The sequence below is a fragment of the Papio anubis genome, chromosome 7 (assembly GCF_008728515.1).
Source record: "Papio anubis isolate 15944 chromosome 7, Panubis1.0, whole genome shotgun sequence".
Lineage (NCBI taxonomy): Eukaryota > Metazoa > Chordata > Mammalia > Primates > Cercopithecidae > Papio > Papio anubis.
The window spans coordinates 37,137,137-37,157,492 of record NC_044982.1 but is presented as its reverse complement, the minus strand read 5'-3'; the positions used below and the strand labels follow the sequence as shown (position 1 = coordinate 37,157,492).

The 20,356-nt window shown below is 52.2% G+C and overlaps 1 protein-coding gene across 1 annotated transcript in view; it reads left to right on the top strand.

Moving 5' to 3' along the window:
- The first annotated feature begins 429 nt into the window (after positions 1-429).
- Positions 430-20,356, top strand: part of PLEKHD1 (pleckstrin homology and coiled-coil domain containing D1) — a 48,159-nt gene continuing 28,232 nt past the window's right edge. Inside the window, exons 1-6 of the mRNA XM_003901979.5 lie at positions 430-847; positions 16,641-16,734; positions 17,103-17,192; positions 17,397-17,473; positions 18,262-18,353; positions 19,371-19,423. Of these exons, the coding sequence (XP_003902028.1) occupies positions 699-847; positions 16,641-16,734; positions 17,103-17,192; positions 17,397-17,473; positions 18,262-18,353; positions 19,371-19,423 (555 nt within the window). The 5' untranslated portion in view covers positions 430-698. The remainder of the gene's footprint in view (positions 848-16,640; positions 16,735-17,102; positions 17,193-17,396; positions 17,474-18,261; positions 18,354-19,370; positions 19,424-20,356) is intronic.

The window sequence follows — 20,356 nt, the reverse complement described above, 5'->3', positions numbered from 1 at the left end:
TCTTCAAGGGGGAGAAAAGCCAGGCCGCCGCAGTTCACGGAGCAATAGGGACTGCGGTGGAATTTCAGGCCGGGGTGTGGGACCCCAAGCCCTGGTTCAGTCCTCTCCTCTATCCTGAGGCGAGCATGTCTGCAGGAGTGCCTCCAAGCCCATCGCAAAGCGGACGTGGCCCCCGTCTCGATGTCGGCGCTGCACGCCGAGAGGGACCCCGGGGTGGTGGTGGGCGCGAGGGCGGCGGCAGGGACGCGCTGCGACCGAGTCCCCGGACCCTGCGACCCGCAGGGACCTTCCGGACGCACGGAGCCCGGCCCTTCAGCCGGCGCCCGCCCTGATTGGCGCCCGAGGCCGGCCTCCCGCCGGCTCACCTGCCACTCCCAGCCAATCAGGGCCACCAGAATTGGGGCTGTCGCCGGGGGGAGGGGAAGATGCTGCCGGCCCGAGGCTGAGCGGCCCTCCCCGCCGAGTTCCCGCCGGGCCCTCTGCAATCCCGAGCCCCAGCCGCCGGCTGCGCGCCCCGCGCCCCCTTCGCGCCGCGTCCAGTGCCCAGCGCGCTTTGATGCTGCAGCTCCGGGCCGGGGCCGCTCCGCTTCTCTGCTCGCTGGGACGCCCCCCGACGGCTCCGTCCTCGCCCCTCGCCCCGCGTCCCTGCTGACCCCGGGAGGTGGGGTCCGGGCCGGGCACAGCCCCGCTGAGGCAGGATGTTCACGTCCAAGTCCAACTCGGTGTCGCCCTCACCGTCCCTGGAACAGGCGGACTCGGACGCGCTGGACATCAGCACCAAAGTGCAGCTCTACGGGGTGTTGTGGAAGCGGCCTTTCGGGAGGCCGTCCGCCAAGTGGTCCCGGCGGTGAGTGCGCCCCCGCACCCCGAGGGGAACGGCCAGGGAGAGAGCCTGGGCCTCGGCACCCCTCCCGCCCCCTCCAGTCTCCGTCATGCCTCTGCCTTCCTGTGTGACCTTGGCGTCACCCCTTCACTCTACAGTGGCTCCCGCGGGAAAATGTCTGGGACAGGAAAACGGGGATGGGAACCCCTGCCCTGGGGCGGTGGCGAATTCTCTGTGGAATGAACCTGACCCTCGAGTGGGAATGTTGGATATGGGCAGAAGAGACCATGGTTCGGGTGGGATCCAGCTAGGTCAGGTCAGGCCAGACTGAGGCGAGGGAGAAACTCCTTCCTCTTCACAACTCCTCACCCAGGCCGCGAGCACGGGGCCTAGAGTGTCTGCCTCCCGCCAACCACCCCCGCTTAGATGGAGAGGGACCTGGCCCTTCTGAAAGGCTCAGGCCCGGGAGGGAGGAATGGTGAGGAAGGGTGCTTGTCCATGGGGAAGTGACCTTGGCAACCCCTCCAACTGTCCCTGGAAATAATTTTTTTTAAAGTGAGCACAGGGAAGAGAGATTCCAGTGCTTCACGCAGAGGAGCTGGAAAGGAGGGAGGCAGCTGGAGTGAGGAAGGGGATAGATTGGTCCTGACAAGGACTGATCCTTTGAAAGAGGTGGTGGGAAGAGACAGGGTAGTCCCAGCCATCCTTCAGCCCCAGCTGCCTGGTCCCCAAGTCAGACTCGACTCCCCAGACATCAGTAGCCACTCTCCACTTACAAAGGAGCCTGGGAGGTCTTGAGGGAAGAGGGAATTCACAGCCCTGGACTGCAGGAAGCTCCCAACTTCTGGACAGTTTCCACTCTCTAGTCAATTTCAGTTCTGAGAGTCACTACTGGTATGGCCTGGAGAATGCAGACCCTGTCCAGCCCTTCCCTGGAGGTATGACCCTTCCAGGAAACCAGGGGTATCCAGATGCCCCTTCCCCATCCCACACTACCAGTCTGCCCCTGAGCAGAGGGGGCCTCCAATGTTCCCAGGACCACAGATCATGTGGATGTGGTAGTGGTGGGTGCTGATGTTCTGTTCTGATGAATAATTTAATGTCTCTATAAGACCGCAGAACAAATGGAGCTGTGGACAATATCCCACATTTTACATCTCTGGTTTCATGTTGTTTTGTTACTTCTGACAGTTTTCTCTCTGGGATTTAATAGGATACAGGCTTCTTGAGTTCCTCCAAAGTTGAGCTTATCTCTGACCCCCTAAATGGAGGCTTGGAGCAACATGGAGAGTATTTGGGGGAGCTTCAGTGTTGAGCTATGTGAGCTACAGCCCCCGGGGCCAGGAGAGCTGGGGTGGAAAGGCTGTGTGTAGATTCAAGCACAATTAGCAGAATATCTCCCCCTCACTGCCCATCTTTCTTCTGCCTCAGCAGCTCCAGATAGTCAATCTTTCTTTTCTATTGGGTCTGTCTGCTGCTCAGGGTCCTGTCAACCGACACTTCTCTTGCCAGACATTTTCACCTGACTGCATCCCTAGAAAATGCTAGGTGCCCATAACCCCCAGGGTATGTCCCCTGGTCCTCCCGTTCACCACTGCAGGTATATTGGGAACATAGTCTCTGCACCCACAGTTGATTCAAGGGCTGGGAAGTGTCAGGAGTACAGGCCATAGGTCCCCAGCTAAAAGCACAGTGGTGGTGCCAAGGAGGCTTGGAGAGGTTTAGCGTCTCCCCCCCCCCCCGCCCAGAGACTCCATCTTGTACTCCCTCCACTACTGTGGTCCCTACAGCCACCCAAAACTATCCAATCAGAGTCTGAACAGTATGTATGCTCAGCTAATACAGCTAAAAGTCAAGTCCTTCAGCCCCCTTCCAAGGAGATTGTTACCTGGGTTCCCTTCCTTTGTAGGAATTCTGGAGCTGCCACTGTGCAAAGACTACCTGGGGCTCAAGAAAGAACTAACATCCCACCTGCCCACTCTAGGCCTCTGTGTTCTCGGTTCTGGGAATACACAACACACACACACACACACACACACACACACACACGCACACACACACACACAATTTAGCCTTGGGTCAGTGACAGAGCCAGCCAGAGAGGGCCTGGGTGTGGGGGAGAATGACGCTCAGCTCAGCCCCCTCTCACTTCCCATCAGGGCCCCCTGGGCCCCAGCTTCCCATTTGTAAAGTAGAGTCTGTGGGTTCTAATTAGCAGCCACAGGAAGACTTGGGGACAGAGCAGCTCAGGGCTGCCACTGCAGAGCCTTGCCATTAGGGCGATCGATGACCTGGCTGGGGCAGCTAAAGGGAGGGGGCCTGGAAAGGCTCAGTGCTACATTAATAAAGAATGAGCTGGATAGAACTAGCTGTGGCCAGCTGAGTTCTATAAAACCTTTTCCACTCAGGGTCTGTCTTAGGACTTGTGCCTCCAACTTCCACTGCCCAAGCAGCCCTGCCAGCCTGGGGTGGGAAGGTGCCCTTGAGCTGAAGGGTCAGTTTATTTCCTGGGGGGCAACAAAAGGGGAAGGGAATCAAAAGCATTAATTAGCAGAGATCAGATAATCTGGGAGAGGTGTCTAGAAGGGAAGGCTGTTGACTGTGTCCTCACCTTGGTCTGTGAGTGGTGGAGATGGAAGTGCCAAGACCTGGCAAAGATCTGGGCAGCGCCAAAACAAAGAGGAAGGGGGTGGGAGGTCTCCGCCTCAGCCAGTGTCACACTGTGAGGGCTTGGCCTAGGCTAATTCTTTCCTGAGACTGAATGCTTTTTCCAGCGTTCTATTCCTCTTCCCAAATCCCTCCTGAACACCTCCCAAGGCCAGAACCCCTGAGGAGGAGGACCCACCCACTTCCTTCCTGCAACAGGAGCATCTGTACTCCTCCTCACCCCTCCTTCTCCCCAGGGGCCAGGTAGCCAGGAGGGCCTGAACCCAGCTCCGCAGTTTACTCTTGCAGAACATTGGTGGGTCCCTGACTCAGGGGAGCTAAGATTCATGGTGTCCACCTGGTGCCAGGGGAGCGAGCCATGGAGACAATGGCCATGTGTCCCAAATCTCAGGCCACAACCTGTGCGGTGTGTAAAGATTATCTGCGCAGATGAGGGTCACCATACCAAAAAGACTCAGGAGACTTTCTTCCCACAGGGATTTGGAGCCCAGCGTTTTGACTTTGGCTCTCAGCACTGCTTCCCAGAGGTGACACAAATGCTGAGCTTTTTCAGAGCAAAGAGAAGAGCCTATCATGCCAACTTCACCGCACTAAGCTCAGCCTCACCCTAGTGACGCTGGGGTTTGGTCTCACTTTCTGGCACCCCTGGCATTCCCCTCAGCTGGCTGTGTGAGGTATCCCACAAGCACAGTTGTAACATTTCTGCCGTGGAGGGTGCCTGCAGGACCCCCTTTAAAAAATAAACTTCTATTCTTCAAAATTCTACCAGAGTGGCAACATAGGGTGTGGGGAACAGTAGCCAGCAGTGGTTGAGGGGCAGGATCTTCTACTGATGTGTGTGGGAAGTTGAGGAGTCTCTTTCAGCATTGATGAAGAAGAAGGACTTGGAGAACAGTGTCTGTGCCTCCAGAAAAAAAAGTAGTGACCAAATTACTTTATTCTGGAGATTTCATAGTGTTTTTCACTCTCTGGCTCCTTGTTCCAGAGCTGTTCTCCCAAGCCCACTGATAGGAAACTGAGGCACAGAGGCAGGGGGAAGGTGCTTTTCTGAGTCTCCTCAGATTCCTTCACCCATCACCCTCTCCCCTTTCTGTGCTGGTCGCATCCAGGTTACAATGAATGCTTGGGTTAGGGAGATGGGCGCACTCTCTGGATCACAGAGCCATAAACGAAATGATACACATCAGGTCAGGCTTCACTGTGGTCATGTGATCATTTACCCAGACCAGGTCTGCCAAAGTTAAGTGAGTTAATTGTGCAAACAAGTGACATTTCTTTCTCACCCACTCCCCAAGTTACTGCACTCAGTGGCTGTTGATGTCCTATTTGAAAATGAGTCTCACCTGTGTGAGGGTCAGGCCTCCAGCTTGCAGACAATTCAGCTTCCTTATCCCCAAGTCTTAAAAATAACAAAATAATTGCTTCTGAGAACAGTTGTGGGTGTGGTAGAAAGTGCATCTAAGGCTGGGTGTGGTGGCTGGTAATTCCAGCACTTTGGGAGGCCAAGCGGGGCGGATCACTTGAGGTCAAGAGTTGGAGACCAGCCTGGCCAACATGGCGAAACCCTGTCTCTACTAAAAATACAAAGATCAGCCAGGCATGGTGGTGGGTGCCTGTAATCTCAGCTACTCAGGAGGCTGAGGCAGGAGAATCGCTTGAACCTAGAAGGCGGAGGTTGCAATGAGCCGAGATCAAGCCACTGCACTCCAGTCTGGGGGACAGAATGATACTCTGCCAAAAAAAAAAAAAAAAAAAAAAAAAGGAAGTGAATCTAGGCTTAGAGGCAGGTGCTCCAAGTTCCAGCTCCAGCTCTGCCAGTAACCAGCTGCATGATCCAGACTGTTTCACCCCACTGGCCAGCAGTATCTCATCTATAGAGTGGGAGTGGGATGGGTCAAATAGTGTGCCACAGGTGACCCCAGAGGTGCCTTGAGTCTACTACAAGGGAATGGGGAACAGGGGTCCAGCTCCAAGTCTCCCTGCCCACTTCAAGCAGTATCTCTGCACTGTTATGTTTTCTTGTTTGTTTGTTTGTTTGAGACAGAGTCTCCTGTCACCAAGGCTGGAGCGCAGCATCGCGATCTCAGCTCACTGCAACCTCCGCCTCCCAGGTTCAAGGAATTCTCATGTCTCAGCCTCCTGATTAGCTGGGATTACAGGCAAATACCACCATGCCCGGCTAATTTTTGTATTTTCTAGTAGAGATGGGGTTTCACCATGTTGGCCAGACTGGTCTCGAACTCCTAACCTCAGGTGATCTGCCTGCCTCAGCCTCCCAAAGTGCTGGGTTTACAGACATGAGCCACCTGTTACATGTTTTACACCAGCAGTCCCCAACATTTTTGGCACCAGGTGCCATGACTGGTTTCATGGAAGACAATTTTTCCAAGGACAGGGGTGGGTGTGGGGGTGGTTTCTTTAGGCATTAGATTCTCATAATGACTGTGCAACCTAGATCCCTTGCCATGCACAGTTTACAGTAGGGTTCATGCTCCTATGAGGATCTAATGCCGCCACTGATCTGACAGGAGGCAGAGCTCAGGCGGTAATGCCAGCCACGGGGAGAAGCTGTAAAAACAGACGAAGCTTCACCTGCTCATCTCCTGCTGTGTGGCTCAGTTCCTAACAGGCCATGGACTGGTACTGGTCCAGGGCCCAGGGGTTGAGGACCCCTGTTTTACACATTATGGTTGTCTTACTGTTGTTGGAATAGTTGGGCTAAGTTTTTTGAGCCTCCTTGGACTTGATAATCTCTCTGAACTCTAATGTGTCATGACTCACGCATTTCACAGATAGGATTCCTGCTGTTCTGCCATCTTAGACTGGATGCCAGATGAGAAGCACCGGCCAGGATGACCTTTTCCTGAGCACAGCAGGCCACCCAGAATGGACACAAGGGACACATACTGGGGGCTGTGTCATTTCCACCTTCCTTCTGCCAGTTCTGAAAAGGATACTTCTGAGGGCAGTCGTTCTCCAGCTCCACCCCCTACATAGCCATTCTCAGTATCCAGGAGGCTCAGAGAGGCAGGAGACTGGCTGCTGGGCCTATTCCGGAAGTTTGTGCCTGGGGAAGAGGGGAAGCCAGTCTGGATGTTTGCCTTCCTGGGAAATGTAACTCATGTGTAACCCACACATACACTGGGCTCTTGCTGCCCTCTTGAGAGTGAGATAAATTTGGTCCCAAGACCAAATCCCATATCTAAAGGAAGTCTAAAATCTGTACCAAGGTTTCTATTAATCCCCAAGAGGCTCTAAACTAGTTTTTTTGTTGATGGATTAATTTGCTGACCAATGTACACGGTCCTTATTGCACAACCAGAGGTGGAACTCAGCTTTTTAAAAAAAATTATTATTATTTTACTTTAAGTTCCAGGGTATATGTGCACAACGTGCAGGTTTGTTACACAGGTATACATGTGCCATGTTGGTGTGCTGCACCCATTAACTCGTCATTTACATTAGGTATATCTCCTAATTATTATCTCTCTCCCATTCCCCGACCCCATGACAGGTCCCGGTGTGTGATGTTCCCCTTCCTGTGTCCAAGTGTTCTCATTGTTCAATTCCCACCTGTGAGTGAGAACATGCAGTGTTTGGTTTTCTGTCCTTGCCATAGTTTGCTCAGAATGATGGTTTCCAGCTTCATGCATGTCCCAACAAAGGACATGAACTCATACTTTTTTATGGCTGCGTAATATTCCATGGTGTATATGTGCCACATTTTCTTAATCCAGTCTATCATTGATGGACATTTGGGTTGGTTCCAAGTCTTTGCTATTGTAAATAGTGCCACAATAAACATACATGTGCATGTGTCTTTATAGCAGCATGATTTATAATCCTTCTGGTATATACCCAGTAATGGGATGGCTGGGTCAAATGGTATTTCTAGTTCTAGATACTTGAGGAATCACCACACTGTTTTCCACAATGGTTGAACTAGTTTACACTCCCACCAACAGTGTAAAAGTGTTCCTATTTCTCCACATTCTCTCCAGCACCTGTTGTTTCCTGACTTTTTAATGATGGCCATTCTAACTGGTGTGAGATAGTATCTCATTGTGGTTTTGATTTGCATTTCTCTGATGACCAGTGATGATGAGCATTTTTTCATGTGCCTGTTGGCTGCATACATGTCTTCTTTTGAGAAGTGACTGTTCATATCCTTTGCCCACTTTTTGATGGGGTTGATTTTTTTCTTGTAAATTTGTAAAGGAACTCAGCTTTTATTTATCAGTTTCTCCAGCCTTCCACACTGCTGCATAAACACAGCAGCCTCTCATCAAGGTATTTATGAGTCTGGCAGCCTATCCTGAAGGGAAGCTGTGGCAAAGAGTAGGGCAGAGGAGGTATTTAAATTACAGAAGTGCAAACATCTTCAAATTGAGTGTTAGCTCCCTGTTAGGCACCCTACCTCGCTGTTGTCAGAGATGGTGACCTCACTCTCTCTCTTGACTCTTGGATCCTCCCAGGAGCCTCTCTCCTCTGCACTCTCCCATCACTCCTCCTCTCCATTGTCCTACAGGATTTTCCCCAAATTCAAATTTCTTTCACTCTGTTATGCAAAGCCCTTTCCAGCTCCTACTCCTAAACTCAGTGGCTTTTGCATCTCCAAACATTAGGAAGCTCACCAGAGTGGACAGAGAGTGGATAGGCCTTTGTTTAACAGGATCTGGCCAACATAGAAGATACTTGCGGTTCTAGATAACATTTTCCTTGGCTCCAGCTGGACTTACCATGAGGCAGTGGTGACCATCAAGCTCTGGTTGAGCCCTTGTTGCATTCAGAGCACTGTGGAGGAGAGCAGAAGATGGGGACAAAGCTGAAGCTTAAGAAAACCCTTCTTGGGTTCCCTAATTCATGTTGGATGGCACCTGTACCACTCTGTGACCCAAGCTAGCGTCCTGGTCATCGTGTCATCCCAGTCCCTGCTCACCCTGCCCTTGTTGAACATTTTAATGAACCTTGCTGATTTGTACCTCCCAATAACTTTAATTTTCCCTTTGCCTGGTTGTGGACTTCCCCATGGCTAAAACTACAATATGACCTTACAAGTGCCCTGTTTGAAACTTGCTGGCAGCTCCCCTTGTCTGCAGGAAGAAGTCCAGCATCTTCACAAGGACTACTCACTCTGCCCCGCTTTGTCCCTGCTCTCTGACCTTAACTCACTCCTTACTGCACCTCCCCTGCACCACTGCCCACCTTTTGCACTTTCTGCCAATAATACCAGATATATTTTTATAACTTTGAACACACTATTCTCTGCCTATGCTGTTCTCTTTGTCTGGAATGGATCTCTCCCCCTTCCATTTCCTCCCAAATTCCCAAGATACTCCTATTCATTCTTCAAAGCCCTGCTTCATTGTCCCATCTCCCTTGGCTGGACCCCTAAACGCTTGATTCCTCCTGGTCTTCACTCTTCCTGTACCTAATATACACTTACAATGTTGCAATAGATTCTGGCACATTAGAATGTTGCAGTGTACTCTCCTGGTGTGTTGTAAAGTTACAGTGTACTGTGGTGTGTTACAATGTTGCAGAGTACTTCCCTGGTATGTTACAAAGTTAAAGCCTACCCTGATGCTTTACAATGTTGTGGTGTATCCTCTTGATGCTTTACAACTATCCTAGCTCTCCCATTCCCAGTTGTGTGATCTGGGCCACATTATTTAATTTCTCTATGCCCCAGTTTCCTCACCTACCTCATGTGAGGAGTTGAATGAGTTAGCACAATACTGTTACTAGAACAGTGTTTAGCACCTAGCACAAAGGAGGAGCTTGATAAACATTAGGTGTTTTGTTTTTGTTTTTTATAGTCTTTTGAGACAGGGTCTGGCTTTGTGGCCCAGGCTAGAGGGTAGTGGCATGATCATGGCTCACTGTAGCCTCGACCTCCTGGTCTCAAGCAATACTCCTACCTCAGCCTCCCAAGTAGCCGGGACCACAGGCACAAGCTACTATACCCAGATAATTTTTTAATTTTTTGTTGAGACAGAGTCTCCCTATGTTGCCCAGGCTGGTGTGGACTCCTGGGCTCAAATGAAGCTTCTGTCTTGGCCCTGCAAAGTACTGGGATTACAGGCATGAGCCACCACACCCGGCCAATATTAGCTTTTTTTTATTATTATTTTTTTTAGTCGAAGTCTTGCTCTGTCCTCCCAGGCTGGAGTGCAGTGGCTCGATCTCAGCTCACTGCAAGCTCTGCCTCCCAGGTTCATGCCATTCTCCTGCCTCAGCCTCCTGAGTAGCTGGGACGACAGGTGCCCACCACCATGCCCGGCTAATTTTTTTGTATTTTTAGTAGAGACAGGGTTTCACTGTATTAGGCAGGATGGTCTCGAACTCCTGACCTTGTGATCCGCCCACCTTGGCCTCCCAAAGTGCTGGGATTACAGGCGCGAGCCACCGTGCTGGGCCCAATATTAGCTATTTTTAAAATTATTGTTTTCTACACTCTATCTCCTGCTTTTGACTATCAGCTCCCTGAGGTCAGCAAATCATCAAGCTCCAGAGCCTAGCATAGTACCTGGGTGTACCAGGGGACTCATTCATGCTCTCTGACCTGAGCTGACCAGCAGCTTGCAGTCACTCTGCAGAGGTAGCAGAGATAAGCCCTAGGAGGAGAACCGATTCCAGTCACATGTAATGAGGAGGACCGGGCACCACAGAGCACAGCAGGTGAGAACTTGGGCTTTGTCAGCAGAGATAACTGCGTTCTGAGTTTGCCACTTACTAGTTGCTTAATCTCTCTGTGCTTCGGTTTCCTCACTAGTGAAATAGAAAAAAACAAGCACCTTTACAATGATCCTAGCTCCCCCATTCCGAGTTGTGTGATCTGGGGCATATTATTTAACTCTCTTAGAGTTGTTATGAGAAATTTAAATAAGATAAAGTCAATAAAACACTTAGCATCAGGGCCTTTGCACATACAGCTCCTCTGCTGGAAACACTTTACCTCTCCTCAAAGATTACCTTCTTAACTAGGCTCTCCCTGGTCACTGTCTTAGCAAGGCGAGCGTCCAGGCACCTTGCGAATGCTCTTTAATCTGGAAGTGAAAATACTATTCTTTATGATGGGAGAGAGAGGCAGCCAGAGTTGACACAAGCCCCTTACCTCACTCACGCTTTGGGCTTCACCCCAACACATGGGGACAGACAAGGGCCACAGCTGATGGGCAGAGCTTCTCCCAGGACTGATGTTGGGTCTGGAAGGAGGGATGGGCTGCACACGGAGGGTAGGGGGAAGCAGCAGATGCAGGGATAAGCCATGTGTTGGGAGGACAGGGAGCTGGCCATCTGGGCTGGAGCCAAGAGCTCCCTCCAGTAGCAGCCGTGTGAGCACAAATGGAAAAGGAGGTCAGGGGAGAGTGCAGCTTATTATTGCAGAGTCTGAACCCAATCATAGTAAATAATCATTATAATCATAAAAGCAATCATTTATTACATATTTACCACCATGTTCTAAGTCTTTAGGGGAACATTATCCTGACAGCCCTGTGAGATATAGGTGTTATTACTATTATCCTCAAGTTGTACGGTGGGAGGGACCTGAGACCTAAATATATTAAGTAACTTGCCCCGGTCACATTCCCAGTCAGTGGCAGAACTCTAAGGTTGGCTACCCCAACCCTGAAACTTACAGCCTCTGACCCATCTGTTTCCTGGCCAGGAGCTGGATGGAGCAGCTTCTTAGGCAGTGGCTGTGGGAAGTAGGTATAGGGACTATTGTCTATGGGTTCCAATCCCAGCTCCACCTCTGCCCTAGGAGTGTGGCTTTGCATACACTATTTTGCCCCTAAGCCTCAGTTTCCTCATCTGTGAAATGAGAATAATATGTCTAACCCTCCACGATTGTGACGTGGATCAAATACATGTGGAACCCTTAGCACAGGAGCCAACGCATTAGAACAGCTGCAGAAAGGGCAGTCATCTCTAGCCCTTGGGCTGTCTCTAGCCAGACCAACTGCACAGGGCCTGGGAAGATGTGGCCCCTGGCTTGCAGTCCGAATGAGAGTGTCGGGGGACAAGGGGACTTTGGAATAAGGGGTGGGAAGAGGAAGTGTTCCTCTGTGCAGGGACTGGGGTTCTGAGCCCCCGCCTGCTGAGAAGATGCTGAGAAGGGGCAGCTAGAATAGCAGGGCTGTCACTGACTCAGGTTTATAAGCAAGGCCAGACCTTTGGGTCCTAGAAATGTGCTTGCCAGGTGAGGCCTTCGTTGGGCAGAGCTCATTGCTGCCTGCCAGGCCATCCTCCTCCTCCTCCAGGTCCACGCTGGCTCACCTCCCTTAACCCCTACCTCCACCCAAGCCAACCTGGGGACAGGTGCAGTCAGGCCGGGTGTGGCATGTGTGATGTGTGGGCCCTTCACAATCCCTACTGAACTCTAGCCCTCACAGAGCAAAGGCTACCCTGAACATCCACTTTCCCTCCCCTGCCCTTCTCTATGCTGTCCTTCAGAAGCAGGAGGAGGAGAAGGGACATGACATTAGGGGCTACCTTCTGTGTGCCAGGCAAGTGTTGAGGACTTTACATGCCTCCATCCACTGGATCCTCTCTTGCCCCCTAACGATATGTGGCAATATCCCCTAATGAATCTCCCTGCCTTTACCCTGACAGTCTGCTCTCAACACAGCAGCTAGGATGAGCCTTTTGCAATGTAAGCCAGGTCACTCCTGCTCAAAGCCTTCCAGTGGCTGCCTCTCTTTCTCAGAGAAAATGCCAGCCTCTACCAACTAGTGCTGTGACCTTCAGCAAGTCACGCCTCCTCTCTGCTTCATTTCTGCCCATGTAAAATGCAGGGAGCATTTCTCTCTTAGCATCATTGTGAGTGGTGTTAAGTGCATTAACAGCAGTAACTGCTTGGAATGAGATGTGGTGTGTGGAAAGTACTAAATAAATGTTAGCTTGATCATTATTGTCATTACCATAGCCATAGAGCCCTCTGCAATCTGGCCCAAGTGCTGCTGCCTTGCATTTCGCTCGAGAGCTGGGCACACTTCCCACCTCAGGACCTTTGCACCTGCAGCTCCTGTGCTGGAAACACCTTACCTCTCCTCAAAGATCACCTTCTTAATTAGGCTGTCTCTGCCCACCCTCTTTAACATGCATCCGTGCCCACTTCCAATGCCCCCTAACCTGCTTCATTTTCCTCCATAGCACATATCAGCATCTGGCACATGACATCTCTATGTCTCATGTATTCACCATCTGACACCCACTACATGCAAGTAGTGTAAGCTCTATGGAGACAGCGATTTTTGCCTGTCTTATTCACAACTGTATCTCCAACACCCACAGCAGTGCTTGGCACACAGTGGCAACTCAGTAATTGTTGAATCAATGGAGGAATCTTTACAACAGCCCTAAGAGACAGTTATTTGTACCCCCATTTTATAGAGGAAGAAAGGGAGGCTTAGTAAGGCTGGGAGTTTGCCTGAGGCTGCAACTTGAAGGATGGGAGTTGGTGGACCCCATGGCCCTGCGCTCTCCTTGCCATGTGTCTAATGATCATCTGCCCACCCACTTCCCCGCCCTGGCACAGTGCTTTGCCTTAAGTGGGAGGGGCTCCAGAAGTGGCAGGAAGGCATGAAGGTATTTATGTGTTTCAGTCAGCTTGGGCTACTATAACAAAATGCCGTAGACTGGGTGGCTTAAACCCTGGAAATGTATTTGGTCACAGTTCTGCAGGCTGAGAGTCTGAGATCAAGTTGCCAGCATAATCAGGTTCTGATGAGGGCACCTGTTCCTGGCTTGCAGATGGCCACCTTCTCAATATGTCCCCACATGGTGGAGGAAGAGGAAAAAGAGAGTGGGAGAGGTTTGATTTATTTATTTTTGCAACAGGGTCTTGATCTGTCACCCAGGCTGGAGGCCACCCTGGAGTGCAGTGGTGGTGCGATCACGGCTCACTGCAGCCTTGAATTCCTGGACTCAAGTGATCCTCTCACTCAGCCTCCTGAGTAGCTAGAACTACAGGCATGTACCACCATGCCCAGCTAATTTTTTTTAAATGTAGAGTCAAGGCCTTGCTATGTTGCCTAGGCTGGCCTTGAACTCCTGAGCTCAACTAATCTCCCTGCTTCAGCCTCCCAAAATGTCGTGATTACAGATATGAGCCACTGCACTCAGCCAGGAAAGAGAGCCCTTCTTATAAGGCCACAGTCCTATTGGATTAGGGCCCTGCTCTTATGACCTTCCTTAACATTAGTTACCCCCTAAAGACCTTATCTCCAAATACAGTCACATGTGGGGTTAGGGCTTGAACGTATGAACATTGAGGAGACATACTGAGTCCATAGCAGTATTTCCAAAGCCATCAAGAGGAGGCGGTGGCCCTGGAGAGAGTCGTGTGCTGCTCCCTGCAGTGACTGTATTCAGACCATGGAATGCATCACTCAGCACTGTCCTGAGTCCTCTGCAGATTGGTGGGGTGATGAGCACAATCTCATTTGACCCTCAAAATAACCGCAGAAGGTAGTTGTTATTATCCCCGTTCTACAAGTAGGGAAACTAAGGCTCAGAAAGGAGAGCTGACTTGCCCAAGGACCCCCAACCCCAGCTGGAAAGTGTCAGGTCTCTCTGATTCCAAAGCCTATATGCTCTCAACTACTCTGTGAAATTCCCTTGGAACAGCCAGGGGACACCGACCTGGGCCCATGGGACTGAAGTGGGATGGACCTGCCCTCCAGGAGCCTGATGCCCCGCTGGGGCAAGATGCACACATGGGATGTGGAGTGGGCCTAAGTGCCAAGTGCAGGCTCTGCTAACAAGTGCAGAAGGAGCCCAGACATCAGTGTGGGCTGGGCGGGTCACCAAGGTTGGGAAGGGTCCCACTGGCTGAAGAGCAAGAGGGAGGGCGTTTCAGGCCAAGCTGCACAATCTCCATGTGCAGGACCACGCAAGTGTAGCAGGCAGGGGACAGTGAGCTCGGCAGTTGCTGGAGGACAGAAGGCTGAAGGGCAGATGTGGCAGGAAAGCTGAGAGGTGGGCGGAGGTCAGGTGCTGGCAGGTCTGGAATGTCACTGAGGTTCTGCAGCAGGTGGTATTCGTGTGCTCTTTCTGTAGTGGGGGCAGAAAGGCCTAGGGAGAGAGTTGGCGTTAGTAGGGTATCAACCTGAGCAGGGTCCACAGGGCTGTGTTTGTTATGTGGCCAGCTAGAGAGGGTAGGTTCAGGTAAAGAAAATGGGACTGGGTGCAGTGGCTCAGCCTGTAATCCCAGCACTTTGGGAGGCCGAGACAGGCAGATCACGAGGTCAGGAGATCGAGACCATCCTGGCTAACACGGTGAAACCCCGTCTCTACTAAAAAAATACAAAAAACTAGCCGGGCGAGGTGGCAGGCACCTGTAGTCCCACCTACTCGGGAGGCTGAGGCAGGAGAATGGCGTGAACCCGGGAGGTGGAGCTTGCAGTGAGCTGAGATCCATCCACTGCACTCCAGCCTGGGCGACAGAGCGAGACCCAACCTAAAAAAAAAAAAAAAAGAAAAAAGAAAAAAAAAAAAGAAAAGAAAATGGGTTGGCATGAGGCTCACACCAAAGCACAGAGCTGAGCTTCACTTCCCTCAGATGGCAGCTGCCAGTAGTCCCAGGCCTGCCTCGCCGCAGCAGCTGAGGCCTTAGGAAAGGTCATGTGGCTGGTAGGACCCTCAGAGAGTGTCTGACTTTGTCATGCTCACCAGCAAGGTTTCTTTATCTTTTTTTCTTTTCTTTTCTTTTCTTTTTTCTTCTTTTCTTCTCTTTTCTTTTGAGATGGAGTCTCACTCTTGTTGCCCAGGCTGGAGTTCAGTGGCACAATCTTGGCTCACTGCAACCTCCGCATCCCAGGTTCAAGTGATTCTCATGTCTCAGCCTCCCAAGTAGCTGGGGCTACAGGTGTGCTCCACCACACCCAGTTAATTTCTGTACTTTTAGTAGAGACGGGGTTTCACCATGTTGGCTAGACTGGTCTCGAACTCCTGACCTCAAGTGATCTGCCCGCCTCAGCCTCCCAAAGTGCTGGGATTGATTACTGGTGTGAGCCACAGAGCGCAGCCTCACCAGCAAGTTTTCAAGCCCCTCACTTGAGGGCCCATTCAACCAGTGGTGTGCTGGCAAATGCTTACACTGGGCTCGTGGGGGAGGAAGCTGAGGCAATTCGGTAGGATTTGACTTGTATGGTGTAAATACTCCCATCACAGCCACTATCAAGCTACCAACACCATGTGACCAAACACAGAGCAGGGAAGAGATTGACACTGTGGGCTCTTATGAGCCCATCTGAGCTGGCTCCAACTCTCCCTGCATGTAAACTTTAAACTCTCATATGTGTGCATGCACACACACATACACACATGCTCCACCAACTTTCAGAATCACTACCACATTCTACTCACACCCCGTCACTATAACAGCACTTACTAGTAGGGGCCCTGGAGGAAGGAGCCCACACTCTGGATATCCCTCAGCCTCTGGGCTTTGAGTCCCAGTCGGACCTTCCCCTAGAGGGTGCTTGGTGGCTCATCACAGCTCCAAACATGAGTCCTGGGAGAACCCTTGGGGCAGGTCCAAATGCTCCACACGTTGACATCGAGGGCGTGGCCTCCCCAGCAGTCCAAAAGCACCAAAGTCACAGAGCCCCTCTGTTAGACCTAAGTCCCAGAAGGAGACGGGGAGCAGTCTGAGACAAAGGGAATGCCAACGTCACACTGGGGTGTTCGGGGCTGCAGATTGCCAGCTTTCATGTTACTTGCCAAAGACCCATCTTAGCATCTTGCATCGTCTTACCTTCCTTCTCCTCGTAGAGGAGACTCTAAGTGGCTGGAGATGTGAGCTGAAGGGGCTGAAGGTACCCCAGGGGAAGAACCACAGCTGTCCTGCTGTGCTGACCCAGGTGGTGGTTCAGGGAGACAGAGGCAGCCAGACCTGGAAGCCAGTAGTGGGGCTCCCGCTCCAGCTGGCCACCTGTGCAGGGGCCCAGCTGCCTATGGGGAGGCCACCGGCCAGCTGAGGCCTTTGTGAGGATGTGGAGCTTGAGTTGGTAAGGATGTCTGAGCTGGTGTCCCCGGGGGCTCCCATGTGAGTCCAGGGCCCCCAAGGGTGCTCTTGTTGTCCCAAGAAACCTTACCCCTTCTCTCCTGGTTGCCCTTCCTTCCTCACCACCCACTATAGGTTTTTCATCATCAAAGAGAGCTTTCTGCTTTACTACTCTGAGAGCGAAAAAAAGAGCTTTGAAACCAATAAATACTTCAATATACATCCTAAGGTGAGGCGGCCCCTGCCAGGGCCACAGCAGGGGAGGGCCCAGTGTGGGCATCAGGGCTTGCATCTTGTGAGGGGATGGGACTGCTGTCTTGCTCTGGCCTAGCAGACAGTCTGGAGGGCAAATCCTCTTGGGGAAAAAGACCTCCTGCCCCTGTCCTGGGCTGGATCCCCACCCTTCTGTGCCCCAGCCCCTGCCCCAGCCCTTCCTCTTCTCTCTGGACATCAGTTCTGGCCTCTGTCCTGTGGCCCCAGGGTCTAGCTTCCATCCTGGGGCACTTGGCAGGATGTGGCTTTGTCCAGGGGCCCCCAGAACCCCTGAGTGATCCCAACTGGGTGGGGTGGGGGCTGCCTGTTCTGGTTCTTCCTCAGGGCGTCATCCCTCTCGGGGGTTGCCTGGTGGAGCCCAAGGAAGAGCCCAGCATGCCCTATGCCATGAAGATCTCACACCAGGACTTCCATGTGAGTAAAGCTCTTTCCTCAGTCTGGGCTTCGCAGGAGCAGACCAGCCTCTCAGGCCCCTTCAGGAGAAACCCCCCATGTCCTGGCCTGGGAGAGAGGCATCAGCACCCAGGGATGTGGGGTGGGTGACAGGGCAGAACTGGGCCTCCATCACCCTCAGCGTGGCTGCCTCTCAGGCATGCCCATGGCTCCTCTTCCTGGCAGGGGAACATCCTGCTTGCGGCTGAGTCGGAGTTTGAGCAGACCCAGTGGCTGGAGATGCTGCAAGAGTCTGGGAAGGTGTAAGTGTTCACAGCCAGCAGGGTGGCTGATCCTGCAGATCCAGGACGGGGTGGGCGGGGCTGCCCCGAACTCCCTGCCTCTCTGCTGGGATCCTGGTGGGGACAGGGCCAGGGCTGTGGGAGATGGCTAGGGTGGGTGAGAACAGACAGGCCAGGTTTTAGAGCATCTGTGAGGGGTCCCCTGAGTGAGCTTGGAAAGTGTCTAGGTCACAGGTGGCAGGTGGAGATACCATTTGTCTCCAACTCTTGGGAGTTGTATTTGATGCCTCCTGATACCCATCTCACCTCCCCAGGTCCATAATTCTAGCAAGGACTAGAGCTAGTGCTTTGTAAATTAGGGTCAAGATCACAGAAATCCCCAGCTAACCCAGTCCATTTGTATGTAAACCACTGTCCTGACACCTGCCGAGTCAGGCTAAGTCATGCTTTTAGTTCAACAAACAACACCGACTGTGTGCTCTGTGGCAGGCCTTGCACTGGGTAGTGGACATTCAGTGATGTAAAAAGCCACCCAGGAAGCAATTTCTTCCCTGCTCTAAAAGTGCTGTTGGCCCAGCCCCCAGTGGCCCACTTTGCAACCTGGGCCAGCCTCCAGCGACTGTAACGGATCCATGCTGGTGGCATGCCCAGAGCTATGGGTGCCAGAGTGAACGCAAGCTGAGATTCTGGAGGAGAAAGGGTGGGCGAGTACAAAACGTATGCCTTCTCTTTCCCCTCTACCCTTCCGTTTTAATGATTTTCTGTTTCTTCCTCTTCCCTTCTCTCTCCCATCTGCCCTCCCTCCCCAGGACCTGGAAGAATGCCCAGCTGGGAGAAGCCATGATCAAAAGCCTGGAGGCCCAGGGGCTACAGTTGGCTAAGGAAAAGCAGGAGTATTTAGGTTGGCTGGAGGGGTGGTTCCCTAATGGTAGCAGCACGTGGGGACCAGGGGCTATAGCCAGGGGCTTGGTAAAGGACCCAGCAGGGGTGAGGGTCTCTCAGGTGAGGCTATGGGGGGACAGAGACCAGGTTCGGCACCTGGAGGGCTTTCTGGTGCAGTATGCATCCTTTTGGCCAGCATGACCAAAGGCAGGAGCATCTGGTGGTTAAGAGCCTGGGCTCCGGATCCAGTTTCATCACTTGTCACCCATCTATCAACTGTGTATATCTTTAGGCAGCTCAGCCTCTCTAAGCCTCAATTTCCTCATCCTTAAAATCGAGTTAAAAATAGTCTCTAGCTTTTTAGAGGATTGGGTTAAATGAGAAAATGTGTGTAAGTGCTTGAGCCAGACATGCAGTAAGGGCTCCATAAGTGGAGCTGATGTTGTTATCCTATCCTGGGTCCCCAGGGTCTGGCTTGTCCCCAGCACCCTTGCCCCAGACCATTTTAAACCTTGCCACCGCGTTCCAGGTCCTTGTGCCCCTGACTGGTTGGTAAACGTGCACTGTTTGGGAGAGAAGATGAGACTGAGGGTTTGCCCTCAGCCTGGGACCCTCTCCCCTCTGTCTGCTTAGACACTTGGGGCCCCAGCACTGGCTCCCCTATGCCTGCTTCAGAACCTCCTCTGCCCCAGGACTCTGCCCTCCCTACTAGCCAGACATTAGTGCAGGTGGAAGGTGGGTGTGGGACTAGCCCAGATGCAGCAGCCCTGGGGGATGCAGAGACCATTTTGAACTTCCAAGGATGAGGCCCCTCGTAACCCTGTGAATAGAAAAAGCAGGATGATGATGGGGAAGGAGAGCGGCAGCTTCCATCACCAGGAGATGGTCCACCCTCTGGCTGGCAGGGTTGCAGGCCCCTTCCTTGGGAGATGCTGGGGGTGACAGCGATCACCTCAGGCACCAACTCCCTCAGGACCTCAGAGCACTTTCCTGATTTTGTGTGTGTGTGTGTGTGTGTGTGTGCTTGTTTTGGCAGACAAACTGATGGAAGAGACCGAAGAACTCTGCCTTCAGAGGGAGCAGAGAGAGGTAGGTGCACACCCAGGGGCCCTCAGCAGCCGTGGTGTAATGGCTCACATTTCTAGCATTAGGGTGTGATGCGGGGGAGCTAGGTGCACAGAGGACTTGCTAGAAGATCAGATGGGGCAGGGCAGGGAGGCCAAGTGGGATCACAGTGCTTGCTTGGGACTTGCTGTAGCTTGTTGGTAAGAAGCGTCTTTCTCCTTACCAACACCTGGGAGTAAAGTGAAAAGGGTGAGTGATCACCTTCGAGAGAAAGAGTCATCCAAAATGTCATCAGCTGCATCAGTAGGTAATGAGCTGCTTGTCAATGATGTTCACAGGGGGCTATAATGCCCTCTGTTATCCCTAGAGGGGCATCTGGCACCTGAGGGTAATTGGGCTTGATGATCTCAGAAGTTCCTTCATTCTCTGAAAGTCAAAAGTCCAGAGCAGGCTAAGCACTGGCTTGAGGCAGCCTGGAGGGTTAAAGGAGACTCTTGCCTTGTCTGAAGGTGGGGAGCCATCGAAGCCCTCTTCTTCATTTAGAATCTCAGTGCAGGCCGGGTGCAGTGGCTCATGCCTGTAATCCTAGCACTGTGGGAGGCCAAGGCGCGGGGGATCACCTGAGGTCGGGAATTCAAGACCAGCCTGGCCAACATGGTGAAACCCCGTTTCTACTCAAAAAAAATAAATAAATAAGCCGGACATGGTAGCGTGTGCCTGTAGTCCCAGCTTCTCGGGCAGCTGAGGCAGAAGAATCGCTTGAACCCGGGAGGCGGAGGTTGCAGTGAGCTGAGACTGCGCCATTGCATTTCAGCCTGGGCGACAGAGCGAGACACCGTCTCAAAAAAAAAAAAAATAGAATCTCCGTGCAGCACTGGGCCTTGCCGGTTCTGAGGAGTCATTATCACATCTGAAGGGCAGGGGGCGGTAGTGGGTAGCACCGTGGATTCTGGAGCC